Genomic DNA, 21,976 nt, shown 5'->3' on the forward strand with positions numbered 1-21,976 from the left:
AACCCCCAACAGTCGATTAAATGATCGAGGTCCAGATTGGAGATGAGAAGCAAAAAACAACGTTCGTAGGGGTAGATCTGCCTACACACGAACGTGATGGTTTGATTATATTACTAAGGGAAAACGCCGACGTTTTCGCATGGACTTTTAGTGAGATGCCTTGGATAAATCCAAAGGTAGCCTTCCACAGGCTAAATATCGATGAGAAGTTCCATCCAGTTTGTCAGAAAATCAGGAATATGGCGCAAACCAAGAAAAATGGAGTTACTGCAGAAGTCGAAAAGCTGTTAGAAGCAGGCTTTATTCGACCAGTGCAGTATCCTCGCTGGATATCTAATGTCGTACTCGTTCCAAAGAAGAATGGTAAATTCGTGTTTGTATCGATTTTACTGATTTGAATAAAGCATGTGCGAGTGATCCGTACCCGCTTCCATAGATAAGAGATGTGGTGGATGCAACCTCAGGGTATGGGAGACTGTCATTCATGGACGGTTTTTCAGGGTATAACCAAATACCTTTGTTCGAGGAAGATCAAGAGCATACTGCGTTTGTGACTGATAGAGGAGTTTACAGCTATACTGTGATGTCGTTCGGGCTAAAGAACGCAGGAGCGACCTACCAGCATTTGGTAGATCATATGTTCAAGGATCTGATTGGGAAGATGATGAAAGTGTGTATCGACAATATGGTAGTGAAATTTGAACAAAAGGAGTCGCATTTTCTTGATCTGCAGAAGACATTTGATATCTTGAGGCAACATCGAATGAAGCTCAATACAACAAAGTGTTCATTCGGGCTGACTTCGGGAAAGTTCCTTGGATACTTGATGACGCACAGAGGAATCGAGGCGAATCCGGAGCAAATCAGAACCATCAGAGAGATGCCATGCTAAACAACGAAGAAGGAGGTCCAGAAGCTGGCGGGACGATTAGAAGTTTTAAATCGTTTCATTTCTTGCTCTTCGGATCGATTCAAACTAGTTTTTTATTTTGTTGAAAAAAAAAATGAATTTTGGTTGGACGGATGAGTGCAAAAAAGCTTTCGATGAGATCAAACAGTATTTGTCAACTCTCTAGTTTTGGTGAGTCCAAAAACTGGACAACCTATCGGAGTTTATCTGGCTACAATGGAGAACGTTGTAAGTGCAGTGTTGTTTGTTACGGATCCACATGAAAAGACTGTTTACTTCGTCAGTAAATCTTTGACGGGGGCGGAAAAACGGTACAAAAATATTGAAAAGATAGCACTTGCACTGTTCCATGCATCTCGTCGCCTCAAACCTTATTTCCAAGTGAGGCAGATCGTTGTCTACTCGGAATACCCGCTGAAGAGAATCCTGGAATGTGCTGATGATTCCATCCGACTAGCCATATGGTCAAATTTTCTGGGGTCATATGAAATCAAGTACGAGACCAGAACTGTAGAGAAGAGACACGCCCTGGTTGCACTGCTAGCATATTTTCCTGTGGACGACAAACAAACAGTTACCGAAGAAGAAGAGGAGTTGTTCAAACCCATAGAGCCAGCCACCGATCATACTGGGGGCGAGTCCGTAATTGAGGTCGATACACCTGAACCATTATGGACTGTATTTACTGATGGGGCATCGAATGTTGGTGGAGATGGATGTGTCATCCTTACTCCTGAAGGTTCGAGGATCGAGAAAGCGACCAGGCTAGGTTTTCAAGCATCAAACAATGATGCTGAATATGAAGCTGCAATTATCGGTTTAAAGGCTGTCAAACAGTTATATGCGAAGAACGTGAAGCTGGTGACTGATTCCATGCTAGTAGTTAGCCAGTTTCTGGGGACCTACAGATCCAAGGAAGAGAGGATGGCCCTGTATTTGGATCATATGAGAGAGCTACCAAATGATTTCGACCAATTCTCTATTGGGAAGCGAACGTGGTTGGAAAACAGGCACGCAGATGCTTTAGCATATCTTTCTTCCGCAGTCGAAAATGATACCACTTGTTTCGTTGTAGTGGATTTCCAAGAGTTGCCTAGCATTTCCGACATACATTTTGTTCTGGCTCTCGAACACGCTAGTGGGGGCGAGAGGACAACTACATCAACACAAGGAGATACTGAGAACATTGATAGAAATATGGATATTGACAGTCCAGTGATTGATGGTTCAGGCAATCCTGCTGAAAACGCTTCAGACTGGCGTCAACCTTATATCAGGTATTTGACAACCAGTGAACTCCCAGAAGATGAGAAACTTGCTTCAAAGGTGAAAAAGAATGCTTGCAGATATTCAATGATCGAGGGGGAGCTGTACAGCAAACCTGTAGGTTTGGATCCATTTTTGCGGTGCATATCAGCCGAAGAAGGGCAACAAATATTGGCGGAGGCTCATGAAGGAATATGTGGCAACCATTCTGGAGGGCGCAGTCTCGCGCACATGATACTTTCCCAGGGATACTTCTGGTCATACATGCAAAAATATGCTAAAGAATGCGCACATAAATGCGTACCATGCCAAGAGCACGCCCCAGTTCCTAAAAGGCCCGCCAACGAATTGCATCCAGTTTTTAGTCCCTGGTCATTCTCTATGTGGGGACTAGATATCGTCGTACCACTTCCCAAAGCTCCTGGAGGCGTTAAATTTGTACTAGCCGCTACTGATTATTTCACCAAATGGGTCAAAGCAGTGGCACTGGTACACGTTACTAGACATGATGTGAAAAGGTTTATATGGGAGAATATCGTTTGCATATTTGGAATCTCGGACGCGATAGTATCAGACAATGGGAAGCAGTCCGATTCTGGGGTGATCAAAGACTTCTGCAAGAACCTGAATATTCGCCACAATTTCTCATCTCCTTATTATGCTCAGAGTAACGGGCAGGCAGAAGCAACCAATTGTGTTATTATGGACAATCTCAAGAAAAGGCTAGAGAAAGCAAAGGGAAAATGGACATAAAAGTTCCCTAGAGTCTTATGGTCCTACCGAACGACCCCAAAGAGATCCACTGGATTTTCACCATTTACGCTGGCTTATGGCACAGAGGCAGTCATACCCACCGAGGTACATCTCAAGACTACCAAAACTCGTGCTGTCAAATCTGGAAAAAATGACAGCATGCTAGCCTTGGATAAAGAGTTGCTAGAAGAACAAAGAGAAACATCCTTACAACAGTTGGTCTGATACCAGCAGGCAATCAAGCTTAGCTATGATTGTAAAGTCAAAGAACGGTCATTCAAACCAGGGGAATATGTCTTGAAGAAAATTCGAGCAGCCACAATGGAACCAAATTGTGGAAAGCTCGGAGCAAACTGGGAAGGTCCATACATAGTGGACAGGCCAGCATCTCGTGGCTCCTACTACTTAAGGAACCTCGATGGAACTAAGGATTCAAAACCATGGAAGCCATGGAATTCGTTCCACTTGAAGAAGTTTTATCATTAGGAGTAGTTTCAATTCTTGCTGTGCTGCACTCTTTTTCCTTTATGATGGTTTTATCCCACTGGGTTTTCCATGCAAAGGTTTTAACGAGGAAGTTGTTGTCGAGTAGTAGGTATTTATCTTGTTATTTATATTCGTAAATTTAATTCAACATTATTTTGGTATTCCACACTTTATCAAAACTTTTCGTGTTTAATTATAAGCTGCTGCGGACGTTCGAATCCGCAGTCTGTCCTAAATGGAAAAACAGTACAGTTCAAATCTATTGTCAGCAGTATCTCTAACACCTGACAGATAGGGTGAATGTACAGTTCAAGCATTTTTACCCTACTCCAAGTGTATCCCCTTCATATGGGACATCAGCAAATGTGGCGAACATTTTCACCTGTCCAGGCATGTGAAAATGTACACATCTCAATGCTGCGCGCATCTTGAATAGTAGGATTGGCCCCCTGTGCGAATTCAAGATAGCAGAAAAACTTAACTTTTTCATTCCATGCGCGTGCAAAATACAGTAGGTAAGTGCACCCTTGCGCGAGAATTGAGCAACATGACACCACAACATACTGGGGGCGAGATATATGACACCCCAGCACATTCATTACATTCTTGGGGGCGAGTTGCATAACACTCCGAGCAACGCGCTTGGGGAATAGTTATGCAACACTCCAGAAAATTGCAAATTCAGTAGAATTGGGGAACCCGAACTTCTTAACACATAACTGATTATGTATTAAGAGGGGGGCGATGTTTGTACCATAATATTTTACACTCGAAGATGGGCCACAAGTAGGTAACTTGAGCCCAATAATGGGAGACCATGATGGTTTCACAACAAAAATGGTCTTACTTGGGCCTAATAACACTCCTCTTATTAGTTAAGTATGCTTCATTGGGCCTCATGGGCTCCTTTTGTTAGCCAAGGAAGGCTAACTAGGCCTCACTAGCACAGCACATAGAAGCCTATGTGCAAAAACCCAAATCAAGCTAAGGGGGTGCCACATCACCACTAAACACGTCAGCGAGGTAGGCCAATTGGAGGGTGCCACGTCATCAATGACGATGATGTGTAGGCACGCCACATCATCAGTCGTGCTGATGTGGCAAGTGCCATGTCATCAATCGTGATGACGGGTCAAGTGCCACGTCGTCAGAGGTGCTACATTGTCAGTTGCCACGTCAGCAAATATGACCGTTGAGAAGCTGACATGTCAGCAGTAAACGCCACGTCAGCATCACAAGCCACGTCAGCAAGTTGGACAGACCGGAACATCCCACATCATCAGTAACTGTCACGTCAGCAAAATGGTCCAACCGAAATGTGCCACGTCAGCTAAGAGGAATAGTCAGTAGATGACGTCATCATGACGTCAGCAAGGTAGACGTCATCATGATGTCAACGTTGAAGGCCGTTCAGATAACGGTAACGACGTCTGTTAGCAGCGAATCTGAGCCGTTCATCTAAACGTCGTTAGTGACGTCAGCACATCATCAACAAACGACGTCAGGTATTCTTCTCAGGCGATGGCCGGCGCCGGTGCAATAGCAGGTTCCCGGCGGCGTTCGGCGGCGGCTTCCTGAGGCGGTAGGTGTCGGCGTCGCCCGGCGACGGCAGGTGGCAGTACCGTCCGGCCAGTTGGATTTGTTATTATGTACCATGACGTAATTTAATAACGTAGCCCTGATTCAATGCAGCGCGGGCGCAACTTAATTTTGTAGTCCTGATTCAGTGCAGCACGATGCGACATAATTTTATATCCCTGATTCAATGCAGCGCGACACAACCTAAATCCATAGTCCTGGATTTTTTAGCCCCATGTTGTTTGCCTAACGGATTTCTAATCCCCACTGTGGGCTTAAGTGAATTATTCCTCTTGGGCATGTAAGCTTATTTGTTGGGCCAACCCTTTACACCATTTTGGTTTGGTTAGTTTCATAACCCTAGAAGAGATTTCTGGAACATTCCAGGAGGCATGCAGGCCAGTTATTACAGGGGGCATGCAAGCCAGTTAATACAGGAGGCATGTAGGGCCAGTAATTACAATTTATGTGAGGAGGCATTCAGGGTCAGTTATTGCAATTCATGCCTACCTCGAATTCAGAGAAAAAACGAAAATTGGCAATATATAAATGGATGGTTTACAATCCTAAAAGGTATGCAATCTTCCCCATATAATTATCTGTGAAAAATCCCTAGCTAACTTAAGCATCAGAGGATTTTTTACAGCTACCCACCACACTGTTTTATTGGATATTAAAGCAGGGATCGATCTTCAACAAAATCATCATGAAATTCGTGTTTGGGATAAAAGTATTTTTACCTTACAAACACCCACATAGACGATTGTAATGCTGCACACTTTTTGGTGTCCTTGTAATTCTGAAGACCTTTTAGTTTCTGCTAGTGATGATGAGGATTGCATTTTCTTTTTTCTTTTAACTTCCTCATGTTGTTGTTAGGTATCTTGTCTACCACTTCCTTCAAAATTTTATCTACGAACATCGAAACCACTCCAACCTTGTAATTCTTCCGTCAAGATACTCTTATGCAATCCTATCAAATTTTATGTGTCATCTTATATTACTGCATGTGTGAAGGCTTCAATTTTCAAATGTTGCAAAGATATATGAACTTCCACAGGACAGGATGTCTACGTACATGTCGTCGTTCGTCTCCATACATCTTAGCATTAAGCTAGCCGATCCTTAAAGTAGCGTGACCGGATTAGGAGCAATTTGGATTCGTTACTGGAGTTGAGATCGTCTATATACTGCTACTCTTTGATCGACAGTTATATAGTTAATGAAGTTTCAAAGATGTGTGGATCTGAATTTGTAGACTATCGAAAGGGTTTGTCTATCACTAATGGAGAAATATTTGTCTTATGAGTTTGAAGGAGTTTCTGTCAATCAAAACTTTCAAAGGGCTTCGTTGAAACGGTAAAAGTAAACCAATGTGATTATGGAAACCCGATAAAGTTGAGACCAATTGCAAGTTGGGAATGAACCGCTGTGTCGCTTCACCTCAAATCTAAACAGCGTGATTTCTAGTCAATCAAAATTACTCGACTGTCCACTTTCACATGCCTCTTAATATGAAAAGGTGTCTAGTGACATGACAATGACATGGCTTATTATAAAGAAAGATAATGATGACATGGCTTCACCGTATAGTACAGCGATTGTTATTGTGGTTGCGCCATGTGGGGCATTTGGGGTGCCTTATTATAAAGAAAGATTCGGGCTTGCCAATCAAAAAAAGATAGAAAGATCTGATTCATGGTTCTTGAAATTTATTTCCCGGAGTGTACTATTGAAACGTTCTACGTTCCTACTCTCAATAAAGCCTCTAATGATGCAATCGACTAGACTATCAACACAACCGTATCACTCGACCTCAGACTCAGGATCAAATATGAATATATTAGCGAATATCGTATATTGGAAGTTTACTATGATACTTTTGACGTCAATCTTTATTACTACCACTACAGTAATAGTACTACTGGTGATCATCGCGACACTCTAATGCGTTTGCCCATTGGGAATATATCTATTGCGAAATTTACACAATCCCAGTACTTTATTTTTGAGAAACCATAACATCTGAGAAAGTTTGTAGTGTTATTACATATATCGTCAACCCTTACAGACACAATCATATGCCTTAAACAGGCAATGACCAATACTCAATACAAGACACACAGGTCTTTCACACACTTACAGCTAATGACAGAATAAGGTCAAGTCAACATTAGTTGACTTGACTTACAATATCCAATACACCCCTCAAACTGATAAGAGCACACACAATCAGTTTGAGAAATTCTAAGTAAACTATAACTTTGTAAGGCTAAAGGAAGTATTCTGCAACTGAGCATGCATAGAAGAAGTATTTTGCAAGTGTGTATCCTGCAACTGAGTATGCATAGAAGAAGTATTCTGCAGAGGAGTAGGCATAAGAGAATGTAACAATCTTGAAAAAGTAGGAAAACAAAGCCCTTTGGTAAAAATGTCAGCAATCTGAGCTTCACTTGCAATGTGCTGAAGTTGTAAGAAACCCTGCTCAACCAGCTCCCTTATAGTATGATACTGAATCTCTATGTGCTTTGTCCTAGCATGAAAAACAGGATTAGATGCTAAGGCCATAACACTGGTATTACCACAATAAAGCAGAGTAGGAAGAGTGACTGAAACATGCAACTCAGACAAAAAATCTACTAGCCATTTCAATTCAGCAGAATCTACATACTTAGGACATAGAAACAATTTTGTTTCTTATAAGACCAAGAAACTAAATTATCACCCAAAATTACTGCATACCCTGAAGTTAACCTTCTAGTATCAGGAAAACCAGCCCAGTCAGAGTATGTATAAGCTGTCAGACATTGTAAATTACCTTTCTTCAGAGTAATTCCTAGACCCATTGTGCCCTTTAAATATCTAAGTATCCTCTTAACCAATTGAAAATGAACATATGTTGGGCAATGCATAAATTGCGACACATAGTTAACTGCAAAACAAATATCTGGCTTAGTAAAAGTCAAATATTGTAGACTACCTACAATTGTCATGTATTCACTTACATCATCCAATATAGTACCATCATGTAAAAACACTCTTTGCTTCTTTTGCATATGGTGTATGACAAGGTTTGTTTTCAAGCATTTTTGACTTAGACAACAATTCCAAAGTATACTTATTCTGAGTTAATACAATAGAATCAGAATTCCTAACAGCTTCAATACCCAGAAATAACCTAAATCTCCTAACTCCTTCATAGCATATTCATCTTTAAGAGAAGTAATTAAACTTTCAATCAGTACTGAAGAACTGCCAGTTAACAAAATGTCATCAACATACAACAACAAAATAAGTATACCTTGCTGAGAGAAGTATACAAACATATAATTATCTGAAATTGCTTTCTTAAAACCATATAAGATCAAAAAAGTACTAAACCTATGAAACCAAGCTCTAGGTGTTTGTTTCAATCCATATAAACTCTTCTTTAGTTTACAAACAAAATGAGAAGGATAATCTGGATTGATAAAGCCTTGAGGTTGTGTCATATAAACATCTTCATTTAAGAACCCATGCAAAAAAGCATTACTCACATCTAACTGCTTTACTTTCCAATCAAAAGATAAAGCCATACATAGAACTACTCTTACAGTTGTAGTCTTAACCACTGGACTAAAAGTTTCATTAAAATCTATTCCATCTTGTTGATCATCACCCTTGGAAACCAATCTTGATTTGAACCTATGAACTGTCCCATCTGGTGTTTGTTTTATTTTATACACCATTTACATCCCAAAATATTCATATATGGCTTAGGAGTTACATAATCCCAAGTGTCATTATTTCTTAAGGCTACATATTCATCTTTCATAGAAACTTGCCAGTCAGGGATACTCATAGCTTGCTTAAAAGTTTTGGGCTCAGATAAAGTAGTTAACAAGGAAGTAAAGGCAAAAGAAATAGGATACTTTGAAGAAAAATGAGCAACAAAATATGGATTGAGTTTAGGTTTTAAAATACCTCTCTAAGACCTAGTAACCATAGTGGTTGTAGAAGAAGAATCAAGAACAGAAGGATTCTGAGAAGGTAAAGAATTTTGAGCAGAAGAAATAGAAACAATATCATCATTCACCGATGAAGGATTAGAAAAATAGAATTGAGTTTCATTTTGTTTATAAGACTTTTTAGATATTGTATTGTAACATTTATACCCTTTATGTAAAGAACTATAACCCAAAAAAATACATTTGACAGTTTTAGGAGATAGTTTATCGGCTCTTGCATATGCCAACTTAGGATAGCAAATAGTGCCAAATATTTTAAGAAAAGAATAATCTGGACCGATTCCAAAAAGAACTTCAAAAGGGGATTTAAAATTTAATACTTTTGTAGGAGTTCTATTGATTAAATAAGAAGCAGTCAAAAAGGCATCATACCAAAACTCTTTTGGACAAAAGCATTGAACAACAAGGCATTACCTATTTCAGTAATGTGTTTATGCTTTCTTTCATCTAGACCATTCTTCTCTGGTGTTTTAGGACAAGAAATACGAAGTTTAATACCACTGTTTTCAAGAATAGATTTAAAAGGTCCTTGGACAAGTTCAGCAACACCATCTACTTGAAAAGAAATAATTTTTGTAAAAAACTGATTTTCAGTATGTTGTTTAAAATGAACAAAACACTGAGAAGCATCATATTTAAGTTCCATTGGATATATCCAACTGAACCTACTAAAATCATTAACAAAAATAATGTAGTATCTATAACCTTTCAAAGAAGAAACAGTTGGACCCCATACATCACAATGGACAAGAGATAAAGGCTTATTTTCATGAGAAGGAGACAAAACAAAAGGAAATTTCTTGCTTTTAACAAGTTGACAAGGATGACACAAAGATGAAGAAGTAGAGGTTGACATCTGTTTTGAAGAATATAGTTTTTGAATAATAAGATTTGAAGGATGACCTAGCCTGTCATGCCAAACTTGAGAAGGAGCAGACAAAGAGGCAGACAAGTCAAATTTTTTAGATGAAAATAAAACAGAATGGTTTAAAGGGTATAAATTTTTAACTACATTACCATGAGCAAGCAAGACATGAGTATCCAAATCTCTAATTGTAGTTGCAGGAAATCCTACACTACACCCCTCATATGATTTCATTATTACTCAACTCATTTTTAGATTTACACTCTTAATTTTATTGATCAATCTTTAAATGTTCCTACAAGAAAAGATAAAGGAATCAAGAATGACCTCTGCTTTAGACTTTCTCTCTCCTATTTACTTGTTTCTTACTCAAAAAAGATCTCTCCCTTTCTTTACAACTTGAACGACTATTTATAGGGAAATAGATAATGGATGACAGCTAATCTGTCCTCTATTTTCGGGTATGGTCTGCGACATTCTCGCAACCTTACAAATGTTAATCTCGCAATCTCTATAATTTTCGCAGGACTATCACATCTTTCTCGTGATTCTAGCTGACGTCGTTTATCGTATCATTTCTGAAATTGTTCTGCAATGTTGTTGTGTTGTGTTGTTGATAATTTCGCTGAGACATTATCGTTGCGAGATTCTGATCCTACATCTTTCCTCTTATCATATCTTCTCTGCAAATTAGAGAATGATGTGAGAAATGCCGCAATTGTTCATCTCTTCATATTTTGCATTTATCACACGTATTCTTTCTTCAATCTGTTTCTTGACACGTCTTTTGTAACCACTGCTTTTCAACCGCTCACGTATTTTCGTCTTAATGGTGTTTATTTCTTCGAGTAAAAAAAATCTCCTTTATATACTCTTCTTACTCTTCTTTCCACTTTCTTTTTACTTTCTCTTCTCTTTTTATTCTCTCATCTCTGCAACTCTGTTATTCTTCTGCAAATTCTTCTACTGTAATTTTCCCCCTTCAATCTTCTTACTTTTTATTCATTCCCAGACATGTGAAGAATTTAAAATATGTCCAAAAATATCTTGCTGAGAAAGGTTTCACACTCTCTACCATTCCTGGTGAAAGTTCCAAGTCAATTCTTTCTGTCAAATTTTTCTGTCAAATTTTTCTATGATCAGTATTGTGATGATCAATCAATCATAATTTCGCTAGGTCAGATTCTCGCAGGTCTCCCCATTCCTCTTTATGACCCAGATATTCCTTTATTCTATGAAATTCTCGCTCACTCGGGATTTTCGCGAGCTATCTTCCAACTGAGTGGGGACTGCATCCGTCTGATGCTAGAATTCGCTAACCGTGGTGCTGGTAAAGGATCTCTGTATTCCAAAGAACTTAGGGATCCTAAATTCGCAGACCTAGAGATAATTGCTGAGAAATACACAATAGCGAGTTTCTTTGAGAACTATGAACTGATCTCCATGAAGAAGGAGAATACTCGCTGGGGTATTCGTTTAAAAAGGAAAGATAACATTAATCAAGCTAAAATTCTCATGCAAGACATTGACTGGCATTCTGGTAAGAACACAACTCCTCGCTAATCCAAAGATGATAAATGATGTGTTTTTCCTTTAATGCTAAAAGGACCTTACATTGCTGGGTCAAATGTTCTTCCTGCGAATCTCGCTGCTTATCAACCTTGGGTTTTCTCTTGGCCCGAGAAGGAGAAAGAGGTATGTTTTTTTCCAGTTTAGCTCATTTTATATTTCTTTATTTTTCTTTATTATTTTGTTCGCTAACTCTTGCGACATTCTGCAGATCCAAAAACTAAAAGATAGTTATAACAGGACTGGGAAAGCTAGTACTCTGTTAGCTCTTCGCTCATACACAGATGAGGTAAGAAATATTCTCTTATGATTTTGAACAGTGTACTGTTGCTTTCATTTCTTATTTCTATCTGTGTGTGAAGATTATTGCTGAAATAGAAGAACCTGCCGATGTTGCGAAGATTGGTGATAAAGGTAAAGGTGTTCTTCGCAGGGAAAAATCAATTGGTCCTCCTTCAAAGAAAAGGAAAGTTTGTTCTTCTTCTACTTCAAATATTCCTTCTCATGAAAATTCCGAAAGTAACAAGGATGATGAGAATAGTGATGACCTTGTCGCAAGTGAAGATTTTCCACCTGAATATTCTATGGCTAAGCTCTCTGGCCTCTTTTCTGATTCTCTGCAAGGAATGGGAGATAACCAATTCGCTAATACCTGCAAATCTCTCGCTACAATTTGCTATGTCCCTTTATTGGATGGTGATAATTCTCTTCGTGGAATTTCTAGATCAGTGACTCCCGACTTCTTGCATTCTCTTAATAGTCTGGTATATTTTCATCCTTTTACTTATTCATTGTCATAACTCAAAATCTCTTTTTATATTAATATTTTTTATATTTTCTCGCAGGCTGGAAAAGCTTCTTTCGCTGTTGCCTCAGATCTAGAGAGGAGACGCGAAAATCTTGAAAAGAAGAATCTTCAATTTCGCACAAAGAATGAAGAATTGGAAGCTTAAGTTAAAGGTATTCGCGAGAAAAATAGACAACTAGAAATTGATTCTTCTTCATATAAGAACAAAATCTCTAGTCTTCAGCAAGCTAATAATCAGCTTTACGGTATGTTACTTTTCTCTTTTCCCTTCATTCATTCATCCTGTTGTTTTATCTTATTTAAATGATCCTTTTTGCAGACATTTATGGTCTTTCTGATGAAGCTACCCTTCTTCGTTCATTTCCTAATGCCTTGGATAATTATACCCTTCTTGAGCGTCTTAATAATTCCTTAAATAGTTTCTCAAATGATATAATTTCATCTCTTTCTCTAAATGAGCTTAGATCTAAATTTCGCCTCTTAGAAATTGACCATAGATCTAGTTTAGGCTTAGCCAACAGATTTAAGCGTCTCTTTCTTGATTCTAAAGAGAAAATCAATGAGTTAAGAACCAAAATTAGCGGTCTCATATATAGATGATAAGGATCGTATCTCTGATCAAGGTGCTAAGGCTTTGGCGAAATTCCAAGAGACTCTTCTTGAAGTTCAACTTGAACGAGATGAAGCTAGCCGCAAGAACATCGAACTCTGCGAAAGGGAAAACCAAATTCGTTCTCGTCTTCTTATAAGTTATGAGGATGAATTTGTTTGGGCTGTGAAAATCTTAGATGATGCCAGAAAAGATTTAGGTGTAAATGTTAGTCTCCAAGTTGAGCATACAACCTTGATTAGAGATATGCTTTCTGACAGAGAAGGTTACTAACTTCTCTTCTTTACTAATCTTTTGCTTCTTATGAATTTTCATCAAGTTAATAATTTATTGTCTTTTGCTCGCAGATTATGAAAGTAGATATCGTGAAAAGATTGAGGAACTCGAAGCTGAAAAGGAGGAACTCGCAAAGAATCTTTCTTCTTGCAACGACAAGTATTCTAGATTAAAGAATCAAATCAAGATCACCGTTGCGAATTTTAAGAATGATGTTATGCATTTTCGCAATCAAACTATCCAAATGGTTTGTGACGATCATAATATCCCTCATTCATATTATCCTTGTCTCTTGGAAGAGATCCCACATAATACTCCCAGTCTGATTATTTCTGATAGCGAAGCTGATGATGAAGAATCTGATGGTGATGAAGATTCTGATGGTGATGAAGATTCTGACGCAGACGAAGAAGGGAACAAGTCTGATGAAGATAATGAAGGATCAACTAAGAAGTAGTCTTTGTTTCTTTCTTTGATTCTCTGTAATACTTGTACATTTATTCCTTCTTTCTGTATATTTGTGTTTCTTTCATTTTGACCTGCATTCATTAAAACAATTATTTCTTGCAATACAGTTAATCAATATAATCATTAATTTTTGAATCTTTGTGTAAATCTATCATATGGAGACAAATAACATTTTTTAATTTCATTCATTCCCATACTTGCATCTGTTATTTGTATCCATAAGAGAGATTTTATAAATTTTTCTTATAATGTATAGTTTCGCAATATTTTGCGAAGTGAAATTTGATTCTTTTCAAAATCTCATTCTTGTGTGGTCTTATTTTGCCTTCCTAATTAAAGGTCTTATTATGCCACCTCTTGTCATGCAAAAACCCATTGATCTTGCCTTAAATTTTTATTTTGTATTGTGGCCTCTTCCGGAATGTTGCGACAATATGATAGGCCTAAATATTCTTGCGAAAATAAAGCCCCATGACATTGACGTCTTGCGACGAAATCGCAGGACTTCTTCGCACTTTCATGCGAAAACCCATTGATCTCGTCTTATCTTTTTCTTTTGTATTATTGCCTCTTCAGGATTGTTGCACAAATATGACAATCTTTAATACCCTTGCAATAAAAAGCCTCATGACAGTTGCGTCTTAAGACACTTATCAGCTCCCTAATGGAGGGTGCCGCCCTTATCTCCCCCCTGGTTTCCCCTTCAAGGAGGCGTAATTCTACCATACAAGGTTAGCTCCTCCCATCCAGTCTTAACAACAACCAGTTGTTTTCGCAGCCTCTTATCCCTTTTACCTATAGGGCTTATGGTTACGAGACTGCACCTTAAGTGGGGTTTTCTTCAGGCCGAGTGCAGTATAAGCCAAGACTTGTCAAGAATGGAAAAGTACGCTTCAAACGTCCCTGTCACTCTTGAATCAACCGTGTACCTCGGCGCCTTGATCAGATCTGCACTCCTTGGGAGAGTCCTTATTACCTTAGTCGCCCAACCTAAGTCATATGCTTAAGCTGAGAATCCAAGGTGCCTCTCCCGGATGGGCTTTATTGACCCCAAATCTCCATGACTTGGGTTCCGGTGGCGGTGTAGCCTTTCCCTGAGCCATGCAACAGGTACCCCCTTATATGACGTACTTTAGGTCTTACATTTGCCTCTTGCGAAATTGTATTCGCTAACTAGGGTGTACACCATAATGGTTCGCCCCTTTCTCTTTTGTCATTTTTTTCTGATTGTCTTCTGTAATATTCATTATATCTGCGAGAGTCTCGCACATCATCATATTGTATTTGGATTTCGCAATCTCAATTTTGTCATTCGATAAAATGTATTTTTGAGAATTTTACTTATTGCGAGTGTGTCGCAACAACTTAATCATTCATACATTTCTTGTTTTTATTACCTTTGCCATCCTCTGCTTCTTTATTATTTTCTACTACTGCTTCCTTTGTAGTGGTATGTTCATCATTTTTATTCTGAGCTAGCATTAGTTTCGCAACATCTCTTCTTATTTTCTTTCGATTGCATCCACCATCAACCTCTCACTTCTCTGTGTATCTTTGATTTTGTGTCGCCATTTTTCCTTCTTGTTTGCTCTTTCTTCGCAAGATTCGTAACACTTCTTTCCTTCAACCCAATCTCCCTTTATGATTCCTACACCATTGGGGTGAGGGAATTTGATGCACTGGTGGAAAGTTGAAGCTACACCTAGAATCCCATGTAGCCAAGGTCGACCAATTAACGCATTGTAGGGTGATTCTACATCAACGACACATAATAAGATTTCGGAAGATATTCCCTTCAATGGAATTCGCATAGTAACCTCCCCTTTAAGTTTGTTATCAGTACCATTAAAACCATATATCTTATATGTTGATGGTATAAGATCATCATCTCTTCCTCCCATAGTTTTATAAGTATGATAAAATAAGATGTTCACAGAGCTTCCAGTATCGATTAGAATTCTATTAATTGCCCATGAATCTTCAGCTTCATCATCCTCATCTTCTTTCGGTTTTGGATTAATTTCTAATTTTACTACCAATGGATTATCATGCACCTCTTCACCTTCGGGAATCTCTTCTACGGTAAAAGAAATGATCTGTTTCTGTCATTCCTCTAGTGGCGAGATTTTCGCAATATTCATAATTTCTCTTCCATCCTTCTCTTGAGATTTTCGCAATATATTCTTCTTGAAGTTCTCGCAATTCAGTCATTGTGATCGTATTCTTGACTCTGAAAATTTGGACATACAATAGGTTTTTTGCAAACATAGCATTGATAAATGATAATATAAGATATCTCTCATCTACACGGCTATCCATTTCGTTACACATAGTTCTCCATCTTTTAGTCAGGTGCTTAAAACTTTCACCAATCCTCTGTTTTAATCCAAACACATCATCTATACCAGGTCGCGAAGAATTATTACTTATATATGCCCCTAGGAATGTAGTCTGCAGATGATTGAAGAATGTTATTGTGTTCTTTGGTAGACCTTCAAACCATTTTAACGCCTCTCCTGTTAAACTGGAAGCGAAATATTTTCACATACGGCATCATGATTTTCCCATTGAAACATACACCTCACGTAGGCTTTAATGTGTTGAATTGCACAAGTTGTTCCATCAAAAATGCTGGTTAATGCGGGAAAATTGCATTTCGGTGGTATTCCTCCTAATTGTACTTCCCTTGTAAATGGAGTTTTTGCAGCTTCTTCTATAGCTTCATCCAATTGTCTTCTGCCTACTTCTCCTATATTATTTAGCATTCCTCTCATTTCTTCTAACTCTTTCAAGATTTGTCTATTTACACCTGAATTTTGATCTATTGGTCTTTTTAATTTTGCCTCTCTTCTTCTGCGTTCATGTCTTTCTTCTCTCGCGAAATTTTGCATTTCTTCTTCATTATTCTCATCTCGTCTTCTTCTACGAGTTTCTTCTTCATCTCTATCTTGAAATCGCAAATGATTATGTCTATCATTTTCCCCTTCATGATTTTGTTCATTTCTTATTAATTCCATTCGCTGCCTTTCAGCCATCCTCTTTATTCTATCATACTCTTCATTAATATTACCGTTATTACGGTTTTGTGTACGCCTTTTTTCTCGTTTTTCGTGATTGTTCTGGCGAATTGTATCTTGAAGCTCTTGTTCTTCCATTCCCGCTCTCAATCTTTCACGTTCGCAAATTAAACGTTCTTGTTCAGCATAATGTCTTTCAATTTCTTCTTCAATCGTCTGTTGATTTATTTGAGTTTCTCTTTCATGTAAAATTCTTCTTCCTTCCTCTCGATTTCCTTCTCCATCTTGGTCATTTTGTCCCTGACGTTGTCCGTTCTCTTGATTTCTACGCTTTTGCCCTTCATTAAAAGTTTCATTTTGTGGAACATAACGATCATCATCTCTTTCTCTATTTTCGCAATATTCTTCATTACAATTTGATATTTCTTCTTGAATATTGTTTCCAGCATTAATTGTGGGTGAGTTTCGCCTCATTTCTCTTCTAGTCGATCTTGAATATGATTTTGTAATACTTCTCGATCTTCTATTTTGTTGTCTTATATTTTCCATCCTCAATTCGTGATTTTTCCTTGTTAGATTTGTACGCTCTTCTGCCTCATCTCTTCTTTCTTCATGTATTCTTCGTCTCAACGTTTCTAATGATCCAATTTCCTCATCTCCATGAATTATTCCTTCATCTGCTTCTTGATTTCTCTCTACCTGTCTATGGTTTCTGGTTTGTTGCTCTTCTTCTACTTCTTCTTCCGAATTTGATTGCCCAGTGTGTATACTCACTCTATCATAATCTGTATTCCTCTCTTGTACTAGTGTTTTTTGAATTGGTGGTTGAATTTGATTTTATCTATTATTTCTCATTCTAGTAGATTCTTCCATTTCACTTTTTTCTCTCCCAGCAATTCTCTTGCTTCTTCTAACAGTAGTCGGTTGTTCGAATGTATTTCTTCTTCTAGACATTTCTTCAATGTTAACAATATTCCAAGAAATTATGTAAAATTCTTAATCAATCACTCTAAACCTTCAAAAATCTCAATATTAATCTTCAATTTTTTCTAGAATAATCTTCAATATCTCCCTGTTTCTAACTCCATTATGTAGTTGCAGGGAATCCTACACTACACCCCTCATATGATTTCATTATTACTCAACTCATTTTTAGATTTACACTCTTAATTTTATTGATCAATCTTTTAAATGTTCTTACAAGAAAAGATAAAGGAATCAAGAATGACCTCTGCTTTAGACTTTCTCTCTCCTATTTACTTGTTTCTTACTCAAAAAAGATCTCTCCCTTTCTTTACAACTTGAACGACTATTTATAGGGAAATACATAATGGATGACAGCTAATCTGTCCTCTATTTTCGGGTATGGTCTGCGACATTCTCGCAACCTTACAAATGTTAATCTCGCAAGCTCTCTGATTTTCGCAGGACTATCATATCTTTCTCGTGATTCTAGCTGACGTCGTTTATCGTATCATTTCTGAAATTGTTCTGCGACGCTGTTATGTTGTGTTGTTGATAATTTCGCTGAGACATTATCGTTGCGAGATTCTGATCCTACACTAATTTCATAACCATAAGGAAACAATTTAAAGTAGCAATGATTCTCTCTGGTAAACCTAGCAACATACAACAGGTTATGCTTCATATCTGCTACTAACAAAACATTATTTAACCTGAAACTAGTTTGAGGTGTAGAAATAGTTGATGTTCCAGTAGAGGAAATAACAAGGCACTTACCATTGCCAACTTGAACTGAATATTTTACTTTATAAGAAGTAGAATGCTGAAGTAAACTATCATTTCCAGTCATATGTGTTGTAGCCCCTGAGTCAGCTAGCCACTGTTGAGATTCAGACGTAGAAGGAACAAAGTGATTCGAAAAATGCATATCTTCCATAGCATAAAAACCATGTTGTAGTTGAAACTGTTGTTGTTGAGCCACATTCGCAGAACCATTAGCTGAAGAAGATGGTGGTGGATAGTATCTAAACTTGCAGCTGCTAGCATAATGACCCCTTTTTCGGCTAATTTGACATTTCACTTGAGAATAATCTCTTCTTCCATTTTCAGTCCCAAAAGAATTCCAATTTCAATTGTTATTGTTCCAATTTGAATTGTTATTGTTCTTGTTGGTATTAGTATTATTATTGTTGAAGTTACTACCTCCTGAGACTTTATTCTTTCCTCTCTCATAACCATTAGCAGCATTGTTATTATTAGTACTATTTCTTGAATAAAAACCAGAAGGATGTTGAACATCAAAATCTGAACTTGTAACTTGATGTTGTTCAGTAAGCCATTGATCATGACTTAATAACCGTGGTTTACTCTCAGCAAAGGTAAAATAAACTTCTCTATTTTGTGCAGAAATCACAAAATTATCATAATCTCTTCCTAAACCATTTAACACATACATTATCAAATCTGACTCACACACCTTTTCACCAATAACAGCTAAAAAATCAGCAATACGTTTAATATTTTGAAGATAATCTTGAACAGAATCATTACCTTTCTTTCAACTATGTAATTGATTTCTTAGCATACTTTTACGAGCCATGAATTGATTCTTGAAGCTCACTTCTAAATAAGACCAAATCTGTCTAGCAGATGATAAACCCAATACATCAGCAGAAACCGAAGGTATGAAAGTTGCTTTTAAACAACTCATTACAAAAGAATCTGCTTTCTTCCAAGAAACCCACCGTGGATTTGAAGCAAGATCTCCATTAACCAAGATCTGTTTAGCAGGTTCTACCTCATCTCCATTCACATACCCAAATAAAGAAGCAGAATACAAAATCGACTCGAACTGATCTAGCCATATAAGAAAATTTGAATAATCCAATTTTTCTGAGACAAAATTACTAATATTTGTAAAAGGGATAGTAAAATTACCATCATTAGCATCCATATTCTTCCATCTTGTGTATACAATCAGAGGATAAGCAGCGGACATGAACAAATTGCAGACCAAAAATTATTGATGGATTATGAAGAACCCTAAATTGTTTTCTGAATTCGAAAAATATTGTTGATACAAAAGATTATTGAAGTGAATCGAAAAATTATTGAGAAAAGATTATTAAGGAATTCACACACTGCCTGAAAAGATTATTGAAAAAGATTGTGTAGCAGAAAAGAAATATCAGGTCCTCTGGATCAGACCCAAAGATACCATGAGAAACTTTGTAGTGTTATTACATAAATCGTCAACCCTTACAGACACAATCATATGCCTTAAATAGGCAATGACCAATACTCAATACAAGACACATAGGTCTTTCACACACTTACAGTTAATGACAGAATAAGGTCAAGTCAACATTAGTTGACTTGACTTAGAATATCCAATAACATATTCTTGTAAAAATTCAGAATTTTGGGGTTCCTTGGGAGGAAGTTAAGATGGCAGTTTCTAATGGCGGCCGAACAACATTCGGAAATGAGGAGGAAATTCATGTAGATTTTTTGTTCTTGCTTTTATCAATTTTGGGTTTACTTTTGTAAAACGTGGATCTGTTGTGAATTTTGTGCATTTGTTGCGTTTTTTTTCTAATGTGTTTGAATAGTGTAATTCATCGTTAATAAAAACAGTAAATTATTGTCATGCATTATTTTCTTATGTGTTACTATACAGCAAACCCCATATAGCTATATTAGTGTTCTCTGAATATGCATCCTTTTCTTGTTTCATGGGACTAATTTATGAATTATGACTACATAGTTGGAAAAGAGTTTTCTCCCATGTCACCCGCTGCACATTGCTTATTAGCTAGAATTCGTGTTAATAGTTTTTTTATTCAAATATATATCAGCTCATCGGTTTGTTCACTCGTCAATGCCTTCATGGTACAACTCCAAACAATTCTCTCCCTATCCTAGCCATTTTATCCAAAAGTATAAAGAGATGCAAAAGACTAAAGAGCCAAATATATAATTAAGGTTGTCCCTTGTGGTGCCCATTGGTCTCTAGCACTCCCCATTTTTGAATATATGGGAATTAACGTTCTGAACCTTGCTAGCGTCAACAGAAAATCCAGACTTGGTGCACCATGACAGCAAGCAACGAGTCCAGATAAAGTGAGCACTTGAATACCCCACACGGGAAAGTTGTACCATACCATTCAGACGGAATCCACCGGTACCCAAAAGGGTTTCATCATACCTAAACAAGAGCTTTACTGTATTGATGATGTTTGGAACTCGGTCCCTTAGTCATTCAGGGACGGATCCAGGATTCCCCTTTGGATAGGGCTGGATTGTAACAGTAGATTATGCGGGCGAAGGCTGCGACAATTTTTTTTGGAATACATTACATAATTAGTGACCAGATAGTGATCCACCTGTACTATACTAAATAGTTAGGGAAATAAAAGTTAAAACAAACACAAATAACAGAAAAACAAAGTAATTACCAAAAGAGAAGAAAGTAGGAGTAGAAAGATAGTGAGTGGAAGAAGATTATTTACTTTAAACGTGACTTAAATTTTGATCACCTCATAATATGGCCTAAAAATGACATACAATTAGCTAAATACAACTAATATGCGGGCTAAACATAAAATTTAACCTAATTTTCTATACTACAATTTTTTTACCCAAAAATTAGGGACGGGCTATAACCTCCTTTAGCCCCTTGCTAGGCCCGTCCCTGCGGGCAACACTCAAAGATAAAACGAAAGCCAGGTGTCGTCAATGTCGTCGTATCCCCTGTAACCAAACACAAGCCTTATCATCAAGATGAAAACCAAATATATTGCAATTTGCAACTACCAACTTCTAGTAGGAATAGGAATTTATATCAACTAACGTAGGAAACTAGGAATAGGGTTTTTTTTTTTTGTATGGGTTATTATAGCCTATATAAGGAGAGGCAGTCTCATGAGATCAGTAATATTATTCTTATCAAGTCTTCTCTGTTCTCATCTTATAGCGACAAGCCTTGCAATCTTGGTAAAAAAAAAAGAATTATCTACAACGGCGAAGAAGATGAAGAGTTGCAGTGTAGGGTTTTTAGTCGTATTATATGTACTCATAGCCAGTCTGTTAACTATGGTCCTTGTTATGCACATGTGTGCAGGTCATGAGAATCAGTCTTCTATAAATACCTATGTCATGTATCCTCAATGGATATTGAATAATATCTGTAATAATAACATCATAATAAAAATTCCATTCATTGAATATTCTTCTCAAGGTATCATTCAGGTACACGATCCTAAACAAAATTTCCTAAAAATTTCTCAACAATTTTCATCAAGAAAGTTGTGATTCCATCTTTTTCTTTCATCAATTTCATCTTTATCAAAATTAATTCTCAGATCTTCTTCTTCTCCTGCTTCTATTTGTTTCTTGAT

General features: G+C 37.4%; 1 protein-coding gene across 1 annotated transcript; it reads left to right on the forward strand.

Annotated features, from left to right (window-relative positions):
- Positions 1-1,126: 1,126 nt before the first annotated feature.
- LOC113280473 lies at positions 1,127-2,929 on the forward strand. Its single transcript, XM_026529091.1, has one exon. The coding sequence runs from the start codon at positions 1,127-1,129 to the stop codon at positions 2,927-2,929; it is 1,803 nt and encodes a 600-aa protein (XP_026384876.1).
- Positions 2,930-21,976: the final 19,047 nt, after the last annotated feature.

Source organism: Papaver somniferum, chromosome 5 (genome assembly GCF_003573695.1).
Source record: "Papaver somniferum cultivar HN1 chromosome 5, ASM357369v1, whole genome shotgun sequence".
NCBI classification, from domain to species: domain Eukaryota; kingdom Viridiplantae; phylum Streptophyta; class Magnoliopsida; order Ranunculales; family Papaveraceae; genus Papaver; species Papaver somniferum.